The sequence below is a fragment of the Petaurus breviceps genome, unplaced genomic scaffold, assembly GCF_028583685.1.
Source record: "Petaurus breviceps papuanus isolate PSGF00001 unplaced genomic scaffold, PetGlider_PUasm1.0 129, whole genome shotgun sequence".
Taxonomy (NCBI): Eukaryota; Metazoa; Chordata; class Mammalia; order Diprotodontia; family Petauridae; genus Petaurus; species Petaurus breviceps.
Genome location: NW_027185665.1, coordinates 6139535 through 6160542, shown reverse-complemented (window position 1 = coordinate 6160542; position 21008 = coordinate 6139535). Strand labels below are relative to the sequence as shown.

The 21008-nt window shown below is 38.1% G+C and overlaps 1 protein-coding gene across 2 annotated transcripts in view; it reads right to left on the bottom strand.

The window, feature by feature from the left end:
• The window catches only part of LOC138173233 (ferrochelatase, mitochondrial), a 57462-nt gene that overhangs the window by 13826 nt on the left and 22628 nt on the right, over nucleotides 1–21008 (bottom strand). For both annotated transcript variants that reach the window (XM_069103163.1, XM_069103174.1), the window contains exons 5-7: nucleotides 7171–7305; nucleotides 4624–4730; nucleotides 1595–1693 (exon numbers count right to left, since the gene is read on the bottom strand). In XM_069103163.1, coding sequence (XP_068959264.1) covers nucleotides 1595–1693; nucleotides 4624–4730; nucleotides 7171–7305 — 341 coding nt within the window. The remainder of the gene's footprint in view (nucleotides 1–1594; nucleotides 1694–4623; nucleotides 4731–7170; nucleotides 7306–21008) is intronic.

Sequence of the window (21008 nt, the reverse complement as noted above, 5' to 3'; positions counted from 1 at the left end):
GAAACATCTAAGATGCACAGATATGGAAGTAACCTTAGAGAATATCTAATCCAACCCCCTCATTCTACAAAAAGAGGAAACTCTTTTGAGCTCCAAAAAAATGAAGTGACTTGTCCAAGGTCATCTAGTTAATGGCAGAGAACCTAGGGCTTCCAATTCCCAATCTAATATTCTTTCTATTTTGCTGCCACTTCAATAAAAATGACATGACACTAAGGATCAGAACTCTATCTTTACATACAATTAGTTAAAGAGGAGCAGGGGAGTACTGGATTTGGAATCAGAAAACCTAGATTTAAATCCTGACTCTACCTGTGTGACCTAGGGCAAGTCCCCTGGCCTGTGTTGGCCTCCATCTTCTCATCTATAAAATGAGGAGGTTGGGTGACATGGTCTTTAAGGTGCCACAGTTACCTGCTAACAATTCGTTCTTTTTTTTTGGGGGGAGGTCAATTGGGGTTAAGCGACCTGCCCAAGGTCACACGGCTAGTTTTTGTGTGTGTGTTAAGTGTCTGAGGCCGGACTTGAACCCAGGTCCTCCTGACTCCAGGGCCAGTGCTCTATTCACTATGCCACCTAGCCGCCCCCTAACAATTCATTCTTATTAAAAGCTCTTGCATACCCAGCCTCCTGCCTGTTTGTTACTATCGTTTTTTTAAACGTCAACCTAACTTCATTAAGGTCAGAGGTCATGTTAAAGTACATGTATGCTTTAAAGGTTTGGGGGGTTTTCTTCTCCCTTTAGGGAGAAACTGATAGATAATATATGACATTCCCAGGTAAGAAGAGCAAACTACAGCCACACATGGGAGATAATGGAATTTGTGTTAGCTAATCTCTGTGTCAGGTCTTCTTTCCAAAAACGAGGCTTTAACAGCATACCATTTGCTTGTCACAGATATTTCATATTGTCTGACTACCTTAATTATTCTATTTCACAAAGAGTTCAAAGTCCACTATATGAATACTGGAATCTCTGGAATCAGAAGCTCCTGCTTTTTAAGCAGAAAAGATGTCCTGATAAGCAAAGAATCCACTAGTTACCACATGCGAGATGAAAATTATAGGAAAGAGGTGACTTTAAAAGGAAGGCTGCTAAGGGCTCTGTGAATAACAAACAGCTCCTTCTGAAACAAATCTTCTGAGAGTGAAGGAGGAGTAATCCAAGGGCTCAGGTCTGGCCGCCCCATTCAGCTCTGCCAGTCTCAGCATTCTAACCTGAAGCTCAACTGCCTCTCAACAAAGGGTCAAAGGGAAATGGAGCCTCTTCCTTTTTCCCAGTCTCCTTGATCTATGCTTCTCATTTCCAAAGGATGGTGCTTTTATTATCTATGACTACATATGAAGAATATCCCTAGTCATGGAAGATGTACATTGACAAATCTGGTTATTGACAGTGAAAAAGAATTTATTTTCGCTCTGACAGATAAGACTGTTTTCAATATCATCCTTTGCCCGTAAACATAGGAGCTATTAAGGGCAAGCTGATCATATAAGTTTATAAAATGCAGGTAACAATCACTAACCACAAAAAGGAGGCAATATTATGTATAAACTTCTCCTTGATTTTACACATATTCTTTTTATGACTTACAGACATTGGCAGTGAGTGAGCAGAGAAAAGAATGACCACGTCTCCTCTCTTCTCTGGAGGAAACAGGTCCAGTTCTTTCTGTACGTGGTCTACAAAGCACTGTGTAAATACAGAGGGAAAAAGAAAGATGTAAGAAAGCCAGCAGAAGTGAAGCAAACAGTTATACCAAAATGTGATCAGGGTGACACTAAACCAAAAAAAGGTACTTTTTGGCAGCCAAAGGTACCATCTTTTCTCCTTTAGTTCATCATCAAAACAGCTAACAACGGTTTTAGGGGCCTGGGGAATTTGATGGGAAACTTCTAAAGCTCACTAATGCCTCACTGAAAATGTACGTTCTGTGTCTGCTTCCCCTCGGGAGGCACAGGGCACACTTCCAGATGGAGAGGAAACACATATGGGGAAGAGAAGTTGTTTTAAGATCTCTCATTTGCTCAGTTAGCAGGAAAATAGCTTACCAGGTCTTTCTAAAACTTCCTTTGTTTGGCTTTCAGGCACATCACATTAAACTAAAATACATTAGATGGAAATAAGAGTAGGAAAAAGCATGAAAATGCTGTTCTATTTTTATGACATCTTTCAAGGCCAAAGTCAGTCTCCTTATAAGAAGTTAGTGTTGATCCCATCACAAACATCAGAGGAAAACGATGCATAGAAATCCGCCAACTTATACAAGGTCATTAATAAGTATCAGCCTCCTGACTTCAAGTACAAAGCTGTGTTCATTCCAATTTTCAATAAGAAAGTACAACTTCCTTCTTTACTTTTATCATTTATTTGTTCCATCTTTTAAGTTGGAAGGCCAATTTACCAAAACAGTGTGCATTGTTGTAGTCTATGTACCTGTTCACGGTTCGATGTTCCATGAGTTAAACTCCCAAATATATACTGAGGTGTGTAGCCCCCTTTCCAGAACCTCTGAGCACCATTAGGTAAATTACAGCTTCAATGTAAAAATGTCCCAAAAGGCTGGAAGAATTAATGCTCCCTTTTCAATGCTCATTAAGTGCCTCCTTAAAAAACTTGCATCACAAGGCAGAACCTGCCACAGGCAGTAAAACAGAAAACCCCTTCACAGTATTTAGAGCTCAGGCAGCCCACATAAGCCATATCTGTGGCCAGAGGGTTAGGGAGAAAGTCCTCTGCAAATTCTATTTGGGAGCTGAGAAATGGCATCAATATTATTGGCTCCATCAGATTAAGCCAGTGTATGTGTATATATCACACACACACATATGTGCATACATATGTATATACATATAGGTAAAATTATTATTTTATTTTGTTATTTTTGGGGTAAAAACCAATTAGGTATATACAAAACAAGAAAACAGGTTTTTACTTTTTTTCTGGCTTATGTTATCATTAAGTCTGTTATTTCATTCAGCTTGCTGGATTTTGTTTTACTTTTTCTTTTCTGCTGAATGATCCTTAATACTAAAAATGAAATCTATTATGAACTAGAATTTCAAAATCATCTCCTTTACACCATTTATGGAATAGCAAGTGATGTAAATACAACATTATCATGGTTTAAGATTGTCTATGCCAGGCTCAAAGTTAAAAAGAAACAGAAAAATACAAGTGCCATTCCAATCACCTAAAAAATTCCAGTGGCAGCATTTTCTATATGTGCAATCCAAAAAGAAAGAAATCCACAAAGAAAGACAAATGCTACCCCTAGTCTTCAATGACACTGAGGAGTAGGGCAGCCAAATGCCTCTGAAACTCCCTTTCATTTTATGAACAGAGACTTCCTCAGTCAAGAGACCTTTCCATCTTTTTACTTCCCCCCTTTTCAAAGAGCTGAATTTTAATGCAAACCTAATTACTCACTAGATGAGTGAGGGCAGGCAGATGCTGCACAGATCCCTCTTTTCAGCTCTACTACCACATGTCTGTCTTAACTTGAAACGCCCCTACTTGCAAAATCACAAACCTCTCCAGAGCAAAGGCAGAAGAGACAGACAGTCAGGGTTCGTGTTCGTGTTCGTGTTCAAGCTAAACACAACAGAACCCTCTACACATAGTCAGGAAATCAGGTATATAAAACCGTCCTTGTGACTAAAATCAATCTCATTCCTTTTATTTCACTTCTTAAAATGGTCATCAAGCTGGAGTTTCTAGAGATGAAGTGTTATTATATTAACCTATTGCATCACCTACAACATGACCTAAAGGGATATTACACTCTCTAAGGATCCTGACCCGAATTCACAATGATGCTGAGCACCATCTAGTGGTTATGGATTTTAAATAGGAAGTCTTTAAAAATATGTGCTAAATGGACATTCTTCCAAAAGCTAGTGAGCTTTCCAACAGGCAATAGCTTCCATTTACAGAACAAAGTAGAACACATTTGCATCGTGTCTGGTAATAATTATCAATAGCAACATAGGCAAATAAAGTCGAGCAAGTTATGCTAACACAAAGGATTCTAAGAGGCTGGCTTAAATAAGTCTCACTGCTGTCAGGTGTATAATCTGTAACATAGAATGGAAACTAGTAAAGAATTCTCTATCTACTGAATCACCAACACATACATGCTTTATCATGGTATGTCCTTTAGAAGAAAAATCATTATAATAAAATGTTTTGTATAAGGGCCCAGTGATTTTATACACTTTTTTTGGCCACAATACTCAAAGATGTTGAAGATCCACACCAACAAAAATACAGGTATATTACTGAACAAGGAAGTCAGTTAATGAACATTTATCAAGTACCTACTTATGTACCCAGCATTGTGCTTAGCAACAAAGAAAGGCAAAATAGAGTCCCTGCTCTGGAGGAGCTCACAATTTATTTATGACTTAATTAAGTTTTTTAAGATAAAAGGGCAAACATGTCATTATTTCTATGCATGTCCCCAATAATAAAACAAAAAAACTAACAGGCAAAACGCCCAGAACATAACAATTGATGGAATTAAAACTCAAAGAGAAGGTCATGCAAAGCAAGCAGAGATAAAAACTTTGTTAACACCAGCAACTAAAGCTCCAAACAATGTTAACAATCTTCCATTTTACCTGAATGAAAAGAGGATGGGTAGGCCATCTGTCAATAGTACTCCACTTCATCTTTGGTTTCTTCCCAACTTTATTATAGTATCGATAAATAGCATTTAAGCTACTACCTAAAACATATAGGTAGGCAATTAGTAAATTTTTCATCATATGAATAAATAACAGGTTTATAGGGTCAGTAATTATAAGTGCTATACCAAATTAGTATAATTATAATCATTTAAAAACTTCAAAATACACATAAATTAAACTTCAAGGAAATGAAGATTAATAAAAATGTTCAGTTACAATAGACTTTCATTGTTTACAGCAGACTTTCACATTTGTGGTCTCTCCCAGTGAAAAATACCATTGTTAAGGTTTAGTTATTTTCCTAAAATAGAGAGCACTTTCTGAGAAAGCACATCGGCATTTGTGAATAGTCAATTCACTAAGAAAAAGGGCAGAAAAAAAAAGAAACATCGAAGCCTGGAATAAGTCAAACCAGTCCATCTTTATGTACAGGTACCCTAATAAGAAGTTTGTGTATTGTTCTGTGTTGGTACCATATATTTGTGCTGGAAAACATGAAGCTCCTCCCCTGACCCTCAAATTGTATGGCCTACCTTAAAATGATTCTTCCTTAGCCTAAGTGAACAGGCAATGGGGCCAAGGGTTAGACACATGAGACTGAAGGACTTCAGAATCTCTCTCCCAATCCTAATGTGATACTTGTGCTGTGACCTTAAGCTGTCTCACACCACCAATCTATTGATCATTCTAAATAAAAGAACTACAAGAAATGGAAGGCATCCAATTGAAAATGCTAGACATGGCAGTGTCATATTTTAATTAAAATTTACTCAGGCCAGAAAAATAACCTACAAAAAAAGCAAGCATAATGCATGAAAGCAGGGTGCCACTGAATAGAATTACCTAATTTAAACTAACAGACCCAGTGCAGGAGCACTCTCTCCTAAAATATTATCTGGCAGTTATCACCACAAGTACACTTCAAACAAAATGTACAAGTGTGTGTTAGTCTGAGCAAGAGGGAATAGCTACATTAGCTCTTTTAGATCAGCACCATTTAGCGGACTAGATATAACTACGTGAGAAGGGGAAGACATAACTGAAAGGGCTGCTTGTGATCAATACATTAGGAATTAAGACATTATGGTTCTGCCACAACAATGAACGTTTAAAAGATACTGTGGGTGAACAACACCCAAGTGGCCCAAAAGAATTAATGCACCTTCTGAGTGCCCCACACCTTAGAAGCACAGGCAGCATGCTTCATGTGATTAATGTTCTAAAAATACTGAGTATAAATTAATTTCTGTGCATGCACTAAAAGACGTAGTTATTTAAAAGAAATCTGTAAAAGGAAACCTTTTGTTATTTAAATAACCAGCACCTAAATTTACCTGCTTTATAAGTTTGGATATCTATATGCTGAATTTTCTTAGAGAAATGCAGATGTTTAGTTTATTGAGTGAATGAACGTAGCATAGATTACTCCTCTATGAAATCTGACCTATTCACCAACAAGATTCCATCAGATATTCAGAAAATGTAGTTGGAAATTTTCCAAAGAACCTAAAATTTGACACATTTGTTCATCTAACATTTATTTCTGAGGATCCAGGTATTTTTAAATGAGTGACTAGTTCTTCAGAGGCCAGAACCTCTTAAACTTCTTCCACCAGAGACCCCTTCTGGAGTTTCTGGCAGCATTCATCCCTTACGTATCCTGGGGACATGTGCAATGCAAAGTGCACGTGCTGTGTGTTCAGAACCAAGGCTGCAGTGAAGCTGTGTGATGGCACATAGGCAAGATCACTGCCAGAAACACCTCGGATTCATTATGCTTTTGATCTTTAATTAATTTTTGATTGTTGGGCATTCAGCAACCTTTGACTGTTGCCAAATTTTTCACAACCCCACAGGGTCATGAACCACAGTTTAGAAAGCACTGCAGACAGTTAAAATGTAGTCTTGGCAAGAGTCTATTTAAGGCAGAGGGTAAACTTATACTTTTTATGCCCAGCAGCTTTAGAGCAGAAAACCAATCAGATAACCTCCAGACAAGGAAGCAAGATGCAAGCTTTCACAGTCCTCCTGGGTGATGGCTCCGTAAGAGACAAAAGTGACCCACAATGAATGAATTAGAGATTTCCCAACATGGAAAGCTTAGGAAACGTGAAGCTGCACTACTTTCACAATCCAAAACAATGACAAGCATGGGCATCTTTTCTTTGAAAACAGAAATAACTATGTCTTTGGCTCCCCACCGAGTTGGAAATGTGAGGAAACCAAAGAAGAAAACAACACACAATTATAGAAAGCAGCCTAAGGTGCATCACTAACTACGCTCTATTCACCGCAGTCCAAGCAATAACTCAAGCGAGAGATGAACCATGAGATTTCAAACAGGCTGACCTGAACTCTTTCGTTTACATCCAAATCTTAAGTGATTTATCCTTGCCTTTAGTATTCTGGCTTGCAGGTACATCATACTATTTTGGCTGGGAAATATTTAGTCTCCTGTTTTAAAAGAGATGCCCTTACCTGTGGTAGAGCAGCTGTACTGTGGATACTGTGTGAAAGCAATCGCCCTGTCAAGTCCATCTTCCTCCATCTTTTCAATTGCTTCTTCTGTTAAAGGATGGACATACCGAAATCCAATGTAATATTTGTGAGGAGCTATTAAAAAGTACAAAAGGAGAGGAAAGAAAAAAATTCATTTTTTCATATTACTCTGTCCAGAATGTAATTCTCATAACTTAAAAAAAATGTTAATATAATTTCTGTGATGCTGAACATTCTAAGGTATTATCGTATTTCTTGTTGATTTGTACTTTCTGGGAGTAAAGTACAATTTTAATAACAGTTCTTTCAATTCAGTTTTTCAGTTGCTTGCCTGGCATTAGCTGGGACAATTAGTGCATATAAATAAACACAAAAATAAGATGTCAAATTCCAAATTGGTCAATGTCCACTGATAATGAATGATTAGAATCACCGCCACAATTTAGTAAACAAACAAAAAAATTTAGTAAACGCACACTGTGACTAGGTGACAACGCCCCTGATCAGAATATCACTGGCATTAGTATCAATAAATTGACAAAATTTCAAAATTTTGTCAATAACCATGACATCTGCCGGGAATGCTCTGGGTATTCTGCTGCTATCTCTTTTTATTCTCTCTCCATCACCCCTTTCTTACTACCCCGGGGGTCCCTTCTTCCTCATCCTTTTCTAAGAGAATACAAATAACGCTTTCATAGCATTCATTTTAAGCTTACATGTGCAAATTTCAAGTCAATCAAGGTGACTTTTCAAATGGTTAGAAGGAAAAGTATTTAAAAAGAAAACATAATAAGTAATTAGATTGCAACTGGGAGCATTAAAATTAGACCCTAGGAAATAACAATGCTCTTGTCCTACTTATACAAAAATCTACTAAAAAAAACTAGGTATAAGAATTGCCAGGAAAGGGAATTAAGTCACCAGTTGAGTCTGCAGAATATCATTCTTTATAGATTGTTGTGAGGAATCCACTGCATTGAAAGAACAGATGATGCCCAATATCACTCTGCTGATAGCTGGGATGGAAGGGCAAAAGGAATAAATCACTTCAAGATGCCCTGGCCAGTTGTACATGTTTGTGACAGAGAACTTGGTAGAGTAGAGGGCACCTGAGTTCAAGTCTGGAGCCCTGGTTAGTAAATGAGTAACAGCATGACCAGACCTAAGTCACTTACCCTCTATGAACCTGAGCCTTCTTATCTATAAATGACTAATCACATTTGCACAACCTATTTAACAAATAGTTGTAACAACGAAATGAGGAAATGCAACATGCATCATCACTAAGAAACACTATAATATAAGTGACAATCATTTCTTTCAGTCAGAAAACATAGTGAGCTGCTGTTCAGCCATACCCGGAGAAACTACAATGTAAGATGAAATACGAGTAAATGACTGTTCTAATACCACGTAGTTAATGAGGAAGCTAACTGTCCTTTTAAAAAAATCAAGTGCCTATTTTTCAGTTACTCCAGATGATTTCAAATATTACATCCCAAATTTATGTGGGATTTGCTTTCTAATCTGTTTTTCTACAATACAGTGATCAACTTGACATTGTAAAGTCGCTACATGTTGCAGGCCATCAACCACTTGCTAACATTTTCTTTTCACCTGCCTGGCATCTGAAAATGGTAGACCAAATATCTGAGGTCAGGGAGTTCCCCAAATGATCCAGACTAAATGAGGTGTGGAAGCTGCACTGACAGATAAAGTCAGGGTGGGTAACCACATATTGAAGTTAGAGAGAGCCAAATGCTTTGGAAAGAATAGATAATGCTTCCTGAACCGTCAATTTAAAACTCATGAAAACCTATTTTTTAAAAAGTGACTACGAGATCTCCTCAAATGGGCTAGTCTAAGAAATTACAGTGAGTGTTAATCAAATATAATTACAGACCCTGAACAACATAGACTGGCTTAACTTTGTGAATGTTACTGAGGGAAATGGGAGGAAAATATTAGAAAACTCACAAATGTTAATGAATATTAAAATGAAATAAAACATCAGTTAAGTGACTTGAGAACCAAATAAAAATCTAACCTTTAAACTATTTGATCTTAACTATGACTAAGAAATAAAAAGCAAAGCAAAAAAAAAAAAGAAATAAAAGGCAAATAAACTGAATTTTTATACAATGAAACCATTAATTGAACTTTTAATTTGTAGGGGTGGCTAGGCAGCGCAGTGAGTAAGAGCATCGGCCCCAGCGTCAGGAGACCCAGGATCAGTTCCGGCCTCAGATACTTGGTACCCACACAAAAGTAACTGGCTGTGTAACCTTGAGTAAGTTACTTAACCCCAATTGCTTAAAAAATAAATAAATAAATTTTAATTTGTAAATTATAATAATTTTAACAGAATATAATTCTTTGAGTAAAAAACTAGAAATAGTATAATTTGCTATTTTTATGCTTAACGATTAGTATGTAAAGTAAACCAATAGTTTATTATTGCACAACAGCAGCTTTTTCATTGGATTTTCTTCTTTTGCTAATTAGTTCCTTATTATTTGGATTTTCTACTTTTCACCTATACTTGAAACAGCAGAACATTCCAAGGGAGAGTCAGAATGTGGCATGTGCCAGCAAAGTCAAACCACTTCGATCACCACCTCCCCTTCAAACTGACAGAGGCAACCCAAGACCCTGAGCCCAAGAGCCCTGGCCACCATCCCTACTGCAGGGCCAGCCCCTGAAATCATCATCTCATTAAGAAGCCCCTAAGAAAACGAGACCTACAAACTGCTTCTGCAAGAGCTAAACTCCCCTCCCAAGTACACCTCACCCCTAATAACTTCAGATGCCAAACATATAGAAAGTCCTTGGCACTGTCAAGTGGGTCAAAGTCAGAAACAGATATGTTTTTATCAGTGGAAATGACTTTGAAGGTGTGCTGGCATCTGCTTCCTGACCACTGCCACCCCACTGGACATTTCTATCTGACTTGCAGCTGAAACTACACATATGGCTATGCACATGTACATGCACATAGATACTATGTATGTTACACATGTACACACTTATGCTTGTGTTACATGTGTTGTACAGACACATGCATACATACATATGTATGTCTGTGTGTGTGTGTAATATTGTCTCACCTAAAATACAGGAGTTACCTAAGAGCAGAGACTGTGTTTGCCTTTTTATTTGTATCCCAGTACTTAGCACAGTCCTTTGCCCATAATAAGTACTTAATGCTTTTTCATCCATTCATTCATTCATTGACCCACTAATGATAACCACACAATTTGTTCCAAAGATTGAGGAATCTGAAAATTCTGAAAACACCCAAGGTAGCTATCAGCTATAACTGTTTCCCCAAATAGCAGGAATATATTTTCAAAAATATTGGTACCTGTTAGCACTCTTTACACTGTATATATCTGTCACTAGAAAGGGCTGACATTCTATACTCTGGTTTATAATGGGCTCTGTATGAATTAATGTATGTATGTAAATTTTTATGTAAACCATGTAATGTAAATTTTATCCCAAATTAAACTGAAAACACTAGACTCCGAAATTTTCTGGGAACTCAGGAAATATCACTTTTTACAATACCTTCTTCACAATTTAGTAGAAATGAAAAAAAAAAAGGAAAAAGAAATTAGCTTTGGCAATATTTTCCATGAAACACTAATTTATTTACCTTGTAATCTTGCCATAAAAGAGCTGTAGTCAAACATAAGCAGAGAGAAAATACCATCTTTCCACTGAGCACTTTAGAAGAACAGAATGTGAGAGTTGCAAGGGTGCTCAGTGGCCATCTGACCAACCCATAGATGAAAGGAACCCTCACATCAGTCACCCAACAAGATGTCATCCAACCTTTGCTTGGAAGCCTCTAAGGGGAGGGATTAGGGCTCCTGTTGCAGGAGGCCATTCCACTATGGGGCAGACTTTCCCCAACATCAAACTTAACTAAATATGTGTCTCAGCACCTTCTAGCCACTACTCCTGGTTCTTGCTCATTGGTATCAAAAAGAACAGATCTAATCACTACTCCCCTTGACAGTCCAAAGAAGGGCTTGAGGCAGCCCTAAAGGACAACTATCATGTACCCCATGGGTCTTCTCTGCCCCAGGTTAAACATTCCTACTTTCTTCAACCAATCATCAAATGTCAACCTTATGCTTTGTCTAACACATTTCTCTCCATTTTCTCTTAACCACTGTTAGCTCACTTAACCTTCGTTTACCTCAGCTTCCCCATCTGTAAAATGGGGATAATAAAAGCACCTGCAGAAACAGGACTTCCTTGGGGCTCAGGCTCCCACCTCCTCCAATTCATGTAAAAGCTGACTCTGAACAAACTTTGGAGCTGCAGAACTCACAAAATGACACAGAGAAGCTAACCTCCCGCTGAGAACAGCCTGTCAGGCCAGGAGGAAGTGGCCAGCAGAGGTTTTAGCTTCAGGGCACGTCTGACCAGCCACCAGATGCACCAGCAGCTGTGGTGGTTTCCAGAATTATCAACCCATAGATGTTAAGGACAAAGTGAGAGGTCAGTGCAATGTGGACTTTGGGATCCAGTAGTTTGGGAGTGCGGGTCAGCCTTTGGTCCCAGGGAGAGAAGCCACTGAGGCGCCATGGCAGGACAGCTGCTGCCACGCAACAGCTTCAGCTCCTGGACTGCAGATTGTAGGGGGAACCACTGACCAGTCTGAAGGGTAATTGCTCTTGCTTTAACCTGCTTGGATCTGGATTGTGGTCTAGGGTGGAGGTCCTGGGGTATACAACCAGCTTGCCAGAGCGTGTGGAGGCTTCAGAGAGGGTACCCACTAATACCTTTGGCAGCTGAGAAAACTCCAGTGTTTGGTACGAAGCTCCCCTGTCTGGTTGGCAGAGTCCTACTGTGGTAAAAAGCCCAAAAGTCAAGTAATTCAGTGGCAACATGAGCAGGCAAAGAAAGCAAAGTAAAGAGAGCAACCCAACTTTGCATTCCTATTTTGGGGACAAAAAGAATCAAAGCACAGAACAGGAAGACGACAATGAAGTCAGAACTCCTGTACCAAAAGCTTCCAAGAGCTGATTACAGGCCATAGAGGACCTTAAGAAGGATTCTGAAAACCAAATAAGAGTAGTGGAGGAAAAATTGGGAAGAGAAATGAGAACGATGCAAGAAAATTATGAAATGAGAGTCAACAACCTGACTGAAGAAAATAACACCTTAAAAAATAGACTAACTCAAATGGCAAAAGAAGCTCAAAAAGGCAATGAGGAGAAGAATGCCTTAAAAAGCCAAATTTGCCAGACAGAAAAAGAATTTCAAAAGCTCACTGAAGAGAATAACTCCTTCAGAATTAGACTGGAGCAAACGGAAGCTAGTGACTTTATGAGAAATCAAGATATTATTAAACAGATCCAAACAATTGAAAAAACATAGAAGGCAATGTGAAATATCTCATTGGGAAAACCACTGACCTGGAAAACAGATCCAGAAGAGATAATTTTAAAATTATTGGAATACCTGAAAGCCATGATCAAAAAAAGAACCTAGAAATCATCCTTCAAGAAATTCTCAAGGAAAACTGCCCTGATGTTTTAGAACCAGAGGGCAAAACAGAGGTTGAAAGAATCCACCAATCACCTCCCAGGTTCCAGAATTCCCAGATCAAGGAGAAAATATTACAAGCAGCCAAGAAGAAACAATTAGAATATTGTGGAAACACAATCAGGATAACACAGGATCTAGCCGCTTCTACACTGAAGGATCAAAGGGCTTGGAATATGATATTCCAGAGGGCAAAGGAGCTAGGATTAAAACCAAGAGTCACCTACCCAGCAAAACTGAGTATCCTGTTTCAGGGGAAAATATGGTCATTCAGTGGAATAGAGGACTTTAAAGCATTCTTGATGAAAAAACCAGAGTTGAATAGAAAATTTGACATTCAGATACAAGAAGCAAGAGAAGCTTGAGAAGGTAAACAGAGAAAAGAAATCATAAGGAACTTACCAAAGTTGAACTATTTACATCCCTACATGGAAAAACAATAATTGTAACTTATGAATCTTTTCTCAGTATGAGAATAGTTGAAGGGAATAGAAATGTGTGTGTATACATATATAAATATATACATGCAAATATGTCTATATAGGAGGGTATATGGCATATGAATACATATGTGAATGTGTGTATATGTATGTACAGATATACATAGATAGAGGGCACATGACCAATTTAACAGGAAGGGATGATACTTAAAAGGTGAAATTAAGAGGTGAGAGGGATATAATGAGAGGAGATGGGGAGAGACAGAGTGGGGCAACTATCTCATACAGAAGAGGCAAGGGAAAATGGTTACAATGGAGGGGAAGAACAGGAAGGCAAAAGGGAATGAGTCAACCTTATTCCCATTGAATTTGGCTTAGGGAGGGAATGACATACACACTAAATAGGGTATCTCACCCTACAGGAGAGTATGGGGGTAGGAGAGGGGGGAATGATGGAAGGGAGGGTAGGCTGGGGGGGAGGGAAGTTGGAAGCACCCACTTTTGAAAAGAGACAGGATCAAAGTAGAGAATAGAACAAGTGGGAGGTGGGATCGGAGGGAGGGAAATATAGTCAGTCTTTTACAATATATCCACTATGGAAATGTTTTGCATAGGTACACATGTACATCTTATATCAAATTGCTTATCTTCCCAGTAAGGGTAGGTGACAAACTATTATTAATATTATTTTACATGTAACTGGGAAATAAGATATACAGGCACTGGGTCACAGAGAACCACTGTGCCCTACTGGAAAGTCAGAGGGGGGATGGCAGAAGATATGGGAGAGAGCAGATTGGAGGAGGGGATATCCAGTGGGATCGCTATTTTGGAGTAGAGGGTAAGGGGAAAAATGGGGAGAAAATCTGTAACTCAAAATGTTGTGGAAATGAATGATATAAACTAGAAGTTAATAAAGCATTTGATAAAAAAAATAATAAAAGCACCTGCCTCCCAGAGTTGTGAGGATCAAGAGAGACAATAACTATAAAATGTCAGCACAGATTAGGCACTATAGAAATATCAGCAATAATTCTTTTTCTTCTTCTCTTCTTACTCCCTCCTCCTCCTCCTTCTTTCTTCTGTTTCTTTATAAGAATACTATGAAACATCTGTTTTGTCGAAAGCTTTGCTAAAAATCCAAGTACATTATATCCATAACATTCCTCTCATTTACTAGTTTGATGATCCTGTCAAAAAAAAAGGAAATGAGGGTAGAATGGCAAAGCCTGTTCTGATGAAGCCATGCTGCCCACTTTTAATCACTGCTTCCTTTTCTAGCTGTCTGCCAACCATCTCTTTAATGATCCCCTTGAGAATTGTCCCAGGAAACAAAGTCAAGCTTATTGACCTACAGTTTGCAGACTATTCTAATTCCTTTTTGGAAAACTAGAATAAAATCTGCCCATCTCCAATCTTGTCTTCCATGGTCTTCTGTCTATCACTAACAGTGGCACAGCCATCACATTTGCCAGGTTTTTCAGGACTCAAGGATGTAGTTCACCTGGGCCAGATAACTTGTACTCATCAAGCAAGAGCTCATAGTTGTTCTTATTGTTATTACAATATTGTTATAATAACTTAGTTGTTATTCTTGTTTTCTCATTTCCAGTGCATACATCGCAAAGAAAGCAAAAATAAAGTAAGAACTAAGGAGCTATTTCTTCTTCCGTCATCAGTTATCATCATCTTAACTAACACAATCAAAGGTACTATCTCTTATTTGATTCTCCTTATTTCTCCCAATGTAGCTAAAAACAAAGAAAAAGACTAACCCTTTTTGTTGTCCTTAGTTTCTCTCACCAGATAATGGATCATTCAGAGCTTTATTTAGCATTCCTGAACTCGTCACGTTTCCCTTCAAACCCTGCCCTTGTATGAATTTCCCAGTTAATGCAAAGGGTACTGCCATCCTCCCAATTACGCAGACTCCTCACCTGGTGTCAGCCTTGACTCCTCACTCTCAAGGACTCCGCATAGCTAATCTGGTGCCAAGTCCTCTCCTTTCTACCTTTGCTTCTTCTCTCATGTGCATCCCCTTCTCTTCTCCAACACAGCTGCCACCCCTGTCACAGGCCCTCATCATCTCATGCCCAGATATTGCAATGGCCTCCTGGTGGGGTCTCCCTGTCTCAATTCTCTCCCCATTCTAGTTATCCTACACTCAGTCATCAAAGTGATCTTTTAAAATTCAAGTCTTACCATATCACTCCCCCACTCAACAAACTACAGTAGCCTCTTGTTGCCTCCAAGATCAAATACAAAATCCTCAGTTCATCTTTTGAAGTGATTCATAGCCTGGTCCCTTCATGCCTTTCCAGTCTTCCTACACATTACCGCCACTCCACATGATCCAGTGACAATGGCTTCTTGGCCATTCCTTGACCTTCTACTGGGCCACTCTGCCTTTTCAGTGGTTTTCCCCAATGCCTAGGATGCTTCTCTGTCCTCGTGTCCACATCTGGTTTCCTTCAAGCCTCAGTTAAGATTCTACTTTTGGAAGATACCTTTCCTAGATCCTCTTAATACTAGTGCCTTCCTGGCCCAGAAGGTGAGCGGTCCCAGAGGCAGGCCCAGAAGAGGACTGATCAACTGGCGGGGGAGAAGGGGAGGGCAGCCAATACCAGGCCTATCACCAAAGGGCTGGGACTGGAAAGAGCAAGGTAAGAACCAAATGCAGGGCTCTTGTCCAGGAGAGCAAACACTCCTGGGGCTACCATTCCATAGCCCAGAAATTTTTTAAAAAGCCCCTGTCAGGACCTCCAAGGACCAGCATGGCAGAGTGAACCCTGCCTGCTCCAAACCCCCCCCCCCTGAAAACATAGTAACTATTGCCCCAGGGCAAAACCCTCTACAGTAAAGGCTTGGGATCCCTAGAGGAAGGGCGTGGTTAAGGTCCTCCCTCAAAATGGGTAGAAAGAAGACCACAAAGACTCTGGAGGGAGACAATGTGGACTCCATACTCATGGCTGAAACATCAACAGGGAATGGGTCCCAAGCACAGAAAGCTCTCCTAGATAAGCTCAAAAGGAACTATGAAAACCAAATGAGAGAGATAGAAGACAAAATGAATAATTCTTTTAAAATCAAAACTGCAGAATTAGAAAAACGTTATAATGAAGAAAACATCTCCCTAAAAAGAAAAGTGTATGACATGGAAAAGGAGCTTCAAAAATTAACCAAGGAAAATGATTTGCTAAAAACTAAAATCAACCAAACTGAAACAAATAATTCGATGAGGAACCAAGAATTAATCAAACAAAACAACAAGAATGAAAAATTAGAAAAAGAGGTAAAATACCTCAAAGAAAAAATAACTGACCTGGAAAAAAGATGCAAGAAAGATAATCTGAGGATCATAGACCTATCAGAAAATCATGATGAAAAAATTAGCCTGGACAACATTCTCCAAGAGATCATTAAGGAAAACTTCCCTGAGATACTAGAACCTGAGGGTAAAATAGAAATCGAGAAAATCCACTGGACACCTGCTGAAAGAGATCCCAAACTGAAAAGTCCTTAAAATGTTGTGGCCAAACTCCAGAACTACCAGATAAAAGAGAAAATACTTCAAGTGGCCAGAAAGAAACAATTCAAATATCGAGGGTACACAGTGAGGATCGCACAGGATTTGGCAGCCTCTACACTGAAAGATCGGAGGCAGTGGAATACAATTTTCCGGAAGGCAAAAGAGATTGGGTTACAACCAAGGATCACCTTCCCAGCGAGACTGAGCATATTCTTCCAGGCAAAGAGATGGTCATTCAACGATATAACAGAGTTCCAGACCTTCCTGATGAAAAAGCCAGAAGTCAATGGAAAATTCAACCTCCAATTAATAGATGCAACAGTGACTTGGAAAGTTAAACAAGGAAAAAAACACACACACACACACACACACACACACACACACTCCCTGCTATTTAATAAGAGCAAACTGGTTATAGACAAGTAGAGGGTATGAGTATAAAATACACAAAATGACGATTTAAAAAAATCTTATTAAGGGCTACAAAGGGACTGCAATGGAAGAAAGGGAATGGTTGAAGTGGAAAAGGGTAAATTATGCCACACATAGAGGCATAAAAACTGTATAGCAGAAGAAAAGAAGGGAGGGAGTTGGGAAGCATATCAGCTTTTCCCTCATTGGTTCTGGTACAAGGAGGGAATAACAACCAGTTAAGCATAGGACTCTATGGAGAAGAAATTCAAAAAGTATCATTTTAGAGGGAAAGAGGGGAGGAAGAGGAGCTTCGCATGAAATTTGTTCCTGTCACTCTTGATGCAAAGAAGAAATAACATACTTCATTAAGTATAACAATATCCTGCAGGAAGCAGGAGGGGGAAAGGGCTACGAAAGGGGGGTGGGAGTGGTTATTAGGGAGGGAAGAAGTAAGGGGAAAGGGGAAGAAAAGGGAGGGGGGCTGATAAGGGAACACTGAGTGAGGTGGTGGTCAAAAGGAAAACTATTAAGGGGGGGAAGGGAGAAGGGAGGGAAAATATGAACATTAACAGGGGCAGGAACAGGATGGAGGGAAAAAAACAGATAACAATCATAACTGTAAATATGAATGGAATGAACTCTCCCATAAAATGGAGACGGATAGCAGAATGGATTAGAAATCATAATCCTACAATATGCAGTTTACAAGAAACACATCTGAAACAGAGGGATACACACAAGGTAAAGGTAAAAGGTTGGAGTAAAATATATCATGCCTCAGCTAAAGTAAAAAAAACGGGGGTAGCAATCCTTATCTCAGATAAAGCAAAAGCAAAAATTGACCTAATTAAAAGAGATAAGGAGGGAAACTATATCCTGTTAAAAGGCACCATCGAGAATGAAGCAATATCATTACTTAACATATATGCACCAAGTGGTATAGCATCCAAATTCCTAGAGGAGAAGGTAAGGGAATTAGAGGAAGAAATAGATAGCAAAACTATACTAGTGGGAGACCTTAATCTCCCCCTCTCTGAACTTGAAAAATCCAACCTCAAAATAAACAAGAAAGAAGTTAAGGAGGTGAACAGGATTTTAGAGAGGATAGGTATGATAGATCTCTGGAGAAAACTGAATGGGGATAAAAAGGAATATACTTTCTTCTCAGCGGTTCATGGCACATACTCAAAAACTGACCATGTTCTAGGGCATAAAAACCTCACAATTCTATGCCGGAAGGCAGAAATATTAAATGCATCCTTCTCAGATCATGATGCAATAAAAATTATATGCAATAGAGGGCCATGGAAAGACAGACTGAAAATTAATTGGAAATTAAACAATTCAATCCTAAAGAATGAGTGGGTCAAACAAGAAATTATAGAAACAATCAGTAATTTCATTCAAGAGAATGATAATAATGAGACAACATACCAAAATTTGTGGGATGCCTTAAAGGCAGTTCTTAGGGGAAGTTTGATATCCCTGAGCGCATACGTGATTAAATTAGAGAAAAGGGAAGTCAACGAATTGGGCATGCAATTGAAAAACCTAGAAAAAGAACAAATTCAAAATCCCCAATTAAATACTAAATTAGAAATGTTGAAAACCAAAGGAGAGATTAACAAAATTGAAATTAAGAAAACTATTGAATTAATAAATAAAATTAAGAGTTGGTTTTATGAAAAGACCAAAAAAATTGATAGACCATTAGTCAATATGATAAAAAGAAATGAAAGAAGAAAACCAAATTATGAGTACCAAAAATGAGAAGGGTGAATCTACCTCCAATGAGGAGGAAATCAAAACAATAATTAGGAATTATTTTTCCCAATTGTATGCACATAAATTTGACAATCTTAGGGAAATGGATGAATATTTACAAAAATACAAGTTGCCCAGATTAACTGAAGAGGAAGTAAATTACTTAAATAACCCCATCTCAGAAAAAGAAATTGAACAAGCCATCAGTCAACTCCCTAGGAAAAAGTTTCCAAGGCCAGATGAATTCTATCAAACATTTAAAGAAAAATTGATTCCAATGCTCTACAAACTATTTGGGAAAATTGGTGAAGAAGGAGTCCTACCAAATTCTTTTTTATGACACAAATATGGTACTGATACCTAAATCAGGAAGAGATTAAACAAAGAAAGAAAATTATACACCAATCTCCCTCATGAATATAGATGCAAAAATTTTAAATAAAATATTAGCAAAAACACTACAGCAACTTATCTCAAGAATAATAGACTTGGATCAGGTAGGATTTATTCCAGGAATGCAAGGATGGTTTAATATTAGGAAAACCATTAGCATAATTGATCATATCAACAATAAAACTAGCAGAATCCACATGATCATCTCAACAGATGCAGAAAAGGCTTTTGACAAAATACATCATCCATTCTTATTAAAAACACTAGAAAGTATAGGAATAAATGGAGCCTTCCTTAAAATAATAGGTAGCATCTATTTAAAGCCATCAGCAAGTATTATATGTAAAGGGTATAAGCTAGAAGCATTTCACATAAGATCAGGGGTGAAACAAGGGTGTCCATTATCACCCCTCTTATTCAATCTGGTACTAGAAATATTAGCAGTAGCAATTAGAGAAGAAAAAGAAATCAAAGGAATCGAATTAGGCAAAGAAGAGACCAAGCTATCACTCTTTGCGGATGATATGATGATATACTTAGAGAGTCCTGGAGAATTAAGTAAAAAACTACTTGAGATAATAAATAAATTTGGCAAAGTTGCAGGATATAAAATAAACCCATATAAATCCTCGGCATTCCTATATATTTCCAATGAAATTCAATGGCAAGAGATAGAAAGAGAAATCCCATTTAAAGTTACTGTAGACATTATAAAATATTTGGGAATCTACCTGCCAAAACAAACTCAGGACCTATATGACCACAACTACAAAACACTTTTCACACAAATAAAGTCAGATCTAACTAATTGGAAAAATATCAATTGCTCATAGCTGGGTCGAGCTAATATAATAAAAATGACAACTTTACCTAAATTAAGTTATATATTTAGTGCCATATCAATTAATTTACCAAAAAACTACTTTACAGAGCTAGAAAAAATAGTAACAAAATTCATTTGGAAGAATAAACGGTCCAGAATATCAAGGGAATTAATGAAAAGACATGCTAGGGAAGGTGGACTAGCTATACCAGATTTCAATCTGTATTATAAAGCAGCAGTCATCAAAACTACTTGGTACTGGCTGAGGAATAGAGGAGTGGATCAATGGAATAGATTAGGCACACGAGATTCAGAAGTCAATGACTATAGTAATCTATTGTTTGATAAACCCCCAGACCCTAGTTCTGGGGATTAGAACTCACTATTTGACAAAAACTGCTGGAAAACTGGAATACGGTATGGCAGAAACTGAGCATAGACCATTATCTAACACCATATACCAAAATCAAGTCTAAATGGGTGCGTGATCTAGGTATAAAGGTTGATACTATAAGCAGTCTCAGAAAACATGGAATAGTTTACTTATCAGATTTATGGAGAGGGAAAGACTTTATGACTAAACAAGAATTAGAGAACATTATAAAATGTAAAATGGATAATTTTGACTACATGAAATTGAAAAGCTTCTGTACAAACAAAGCCAATGTAACCAAGATTAAGAGGGAGGTGGGAAATTGGGAAAGAATTTTTACAACCTATGTCTCTGACAAAGGCCTCATTTCTAAAATATACAGAGAACTGAGTCAAATCTATAAGAATACAAGTCATTCCCCAATTGATAAATGGTCAAAGGATATGAACAGGCAATTTTTAGAGAAAGAAATTAAAGATATCTATAAGCACATGAAGAAATGCTCTAAATAACTAC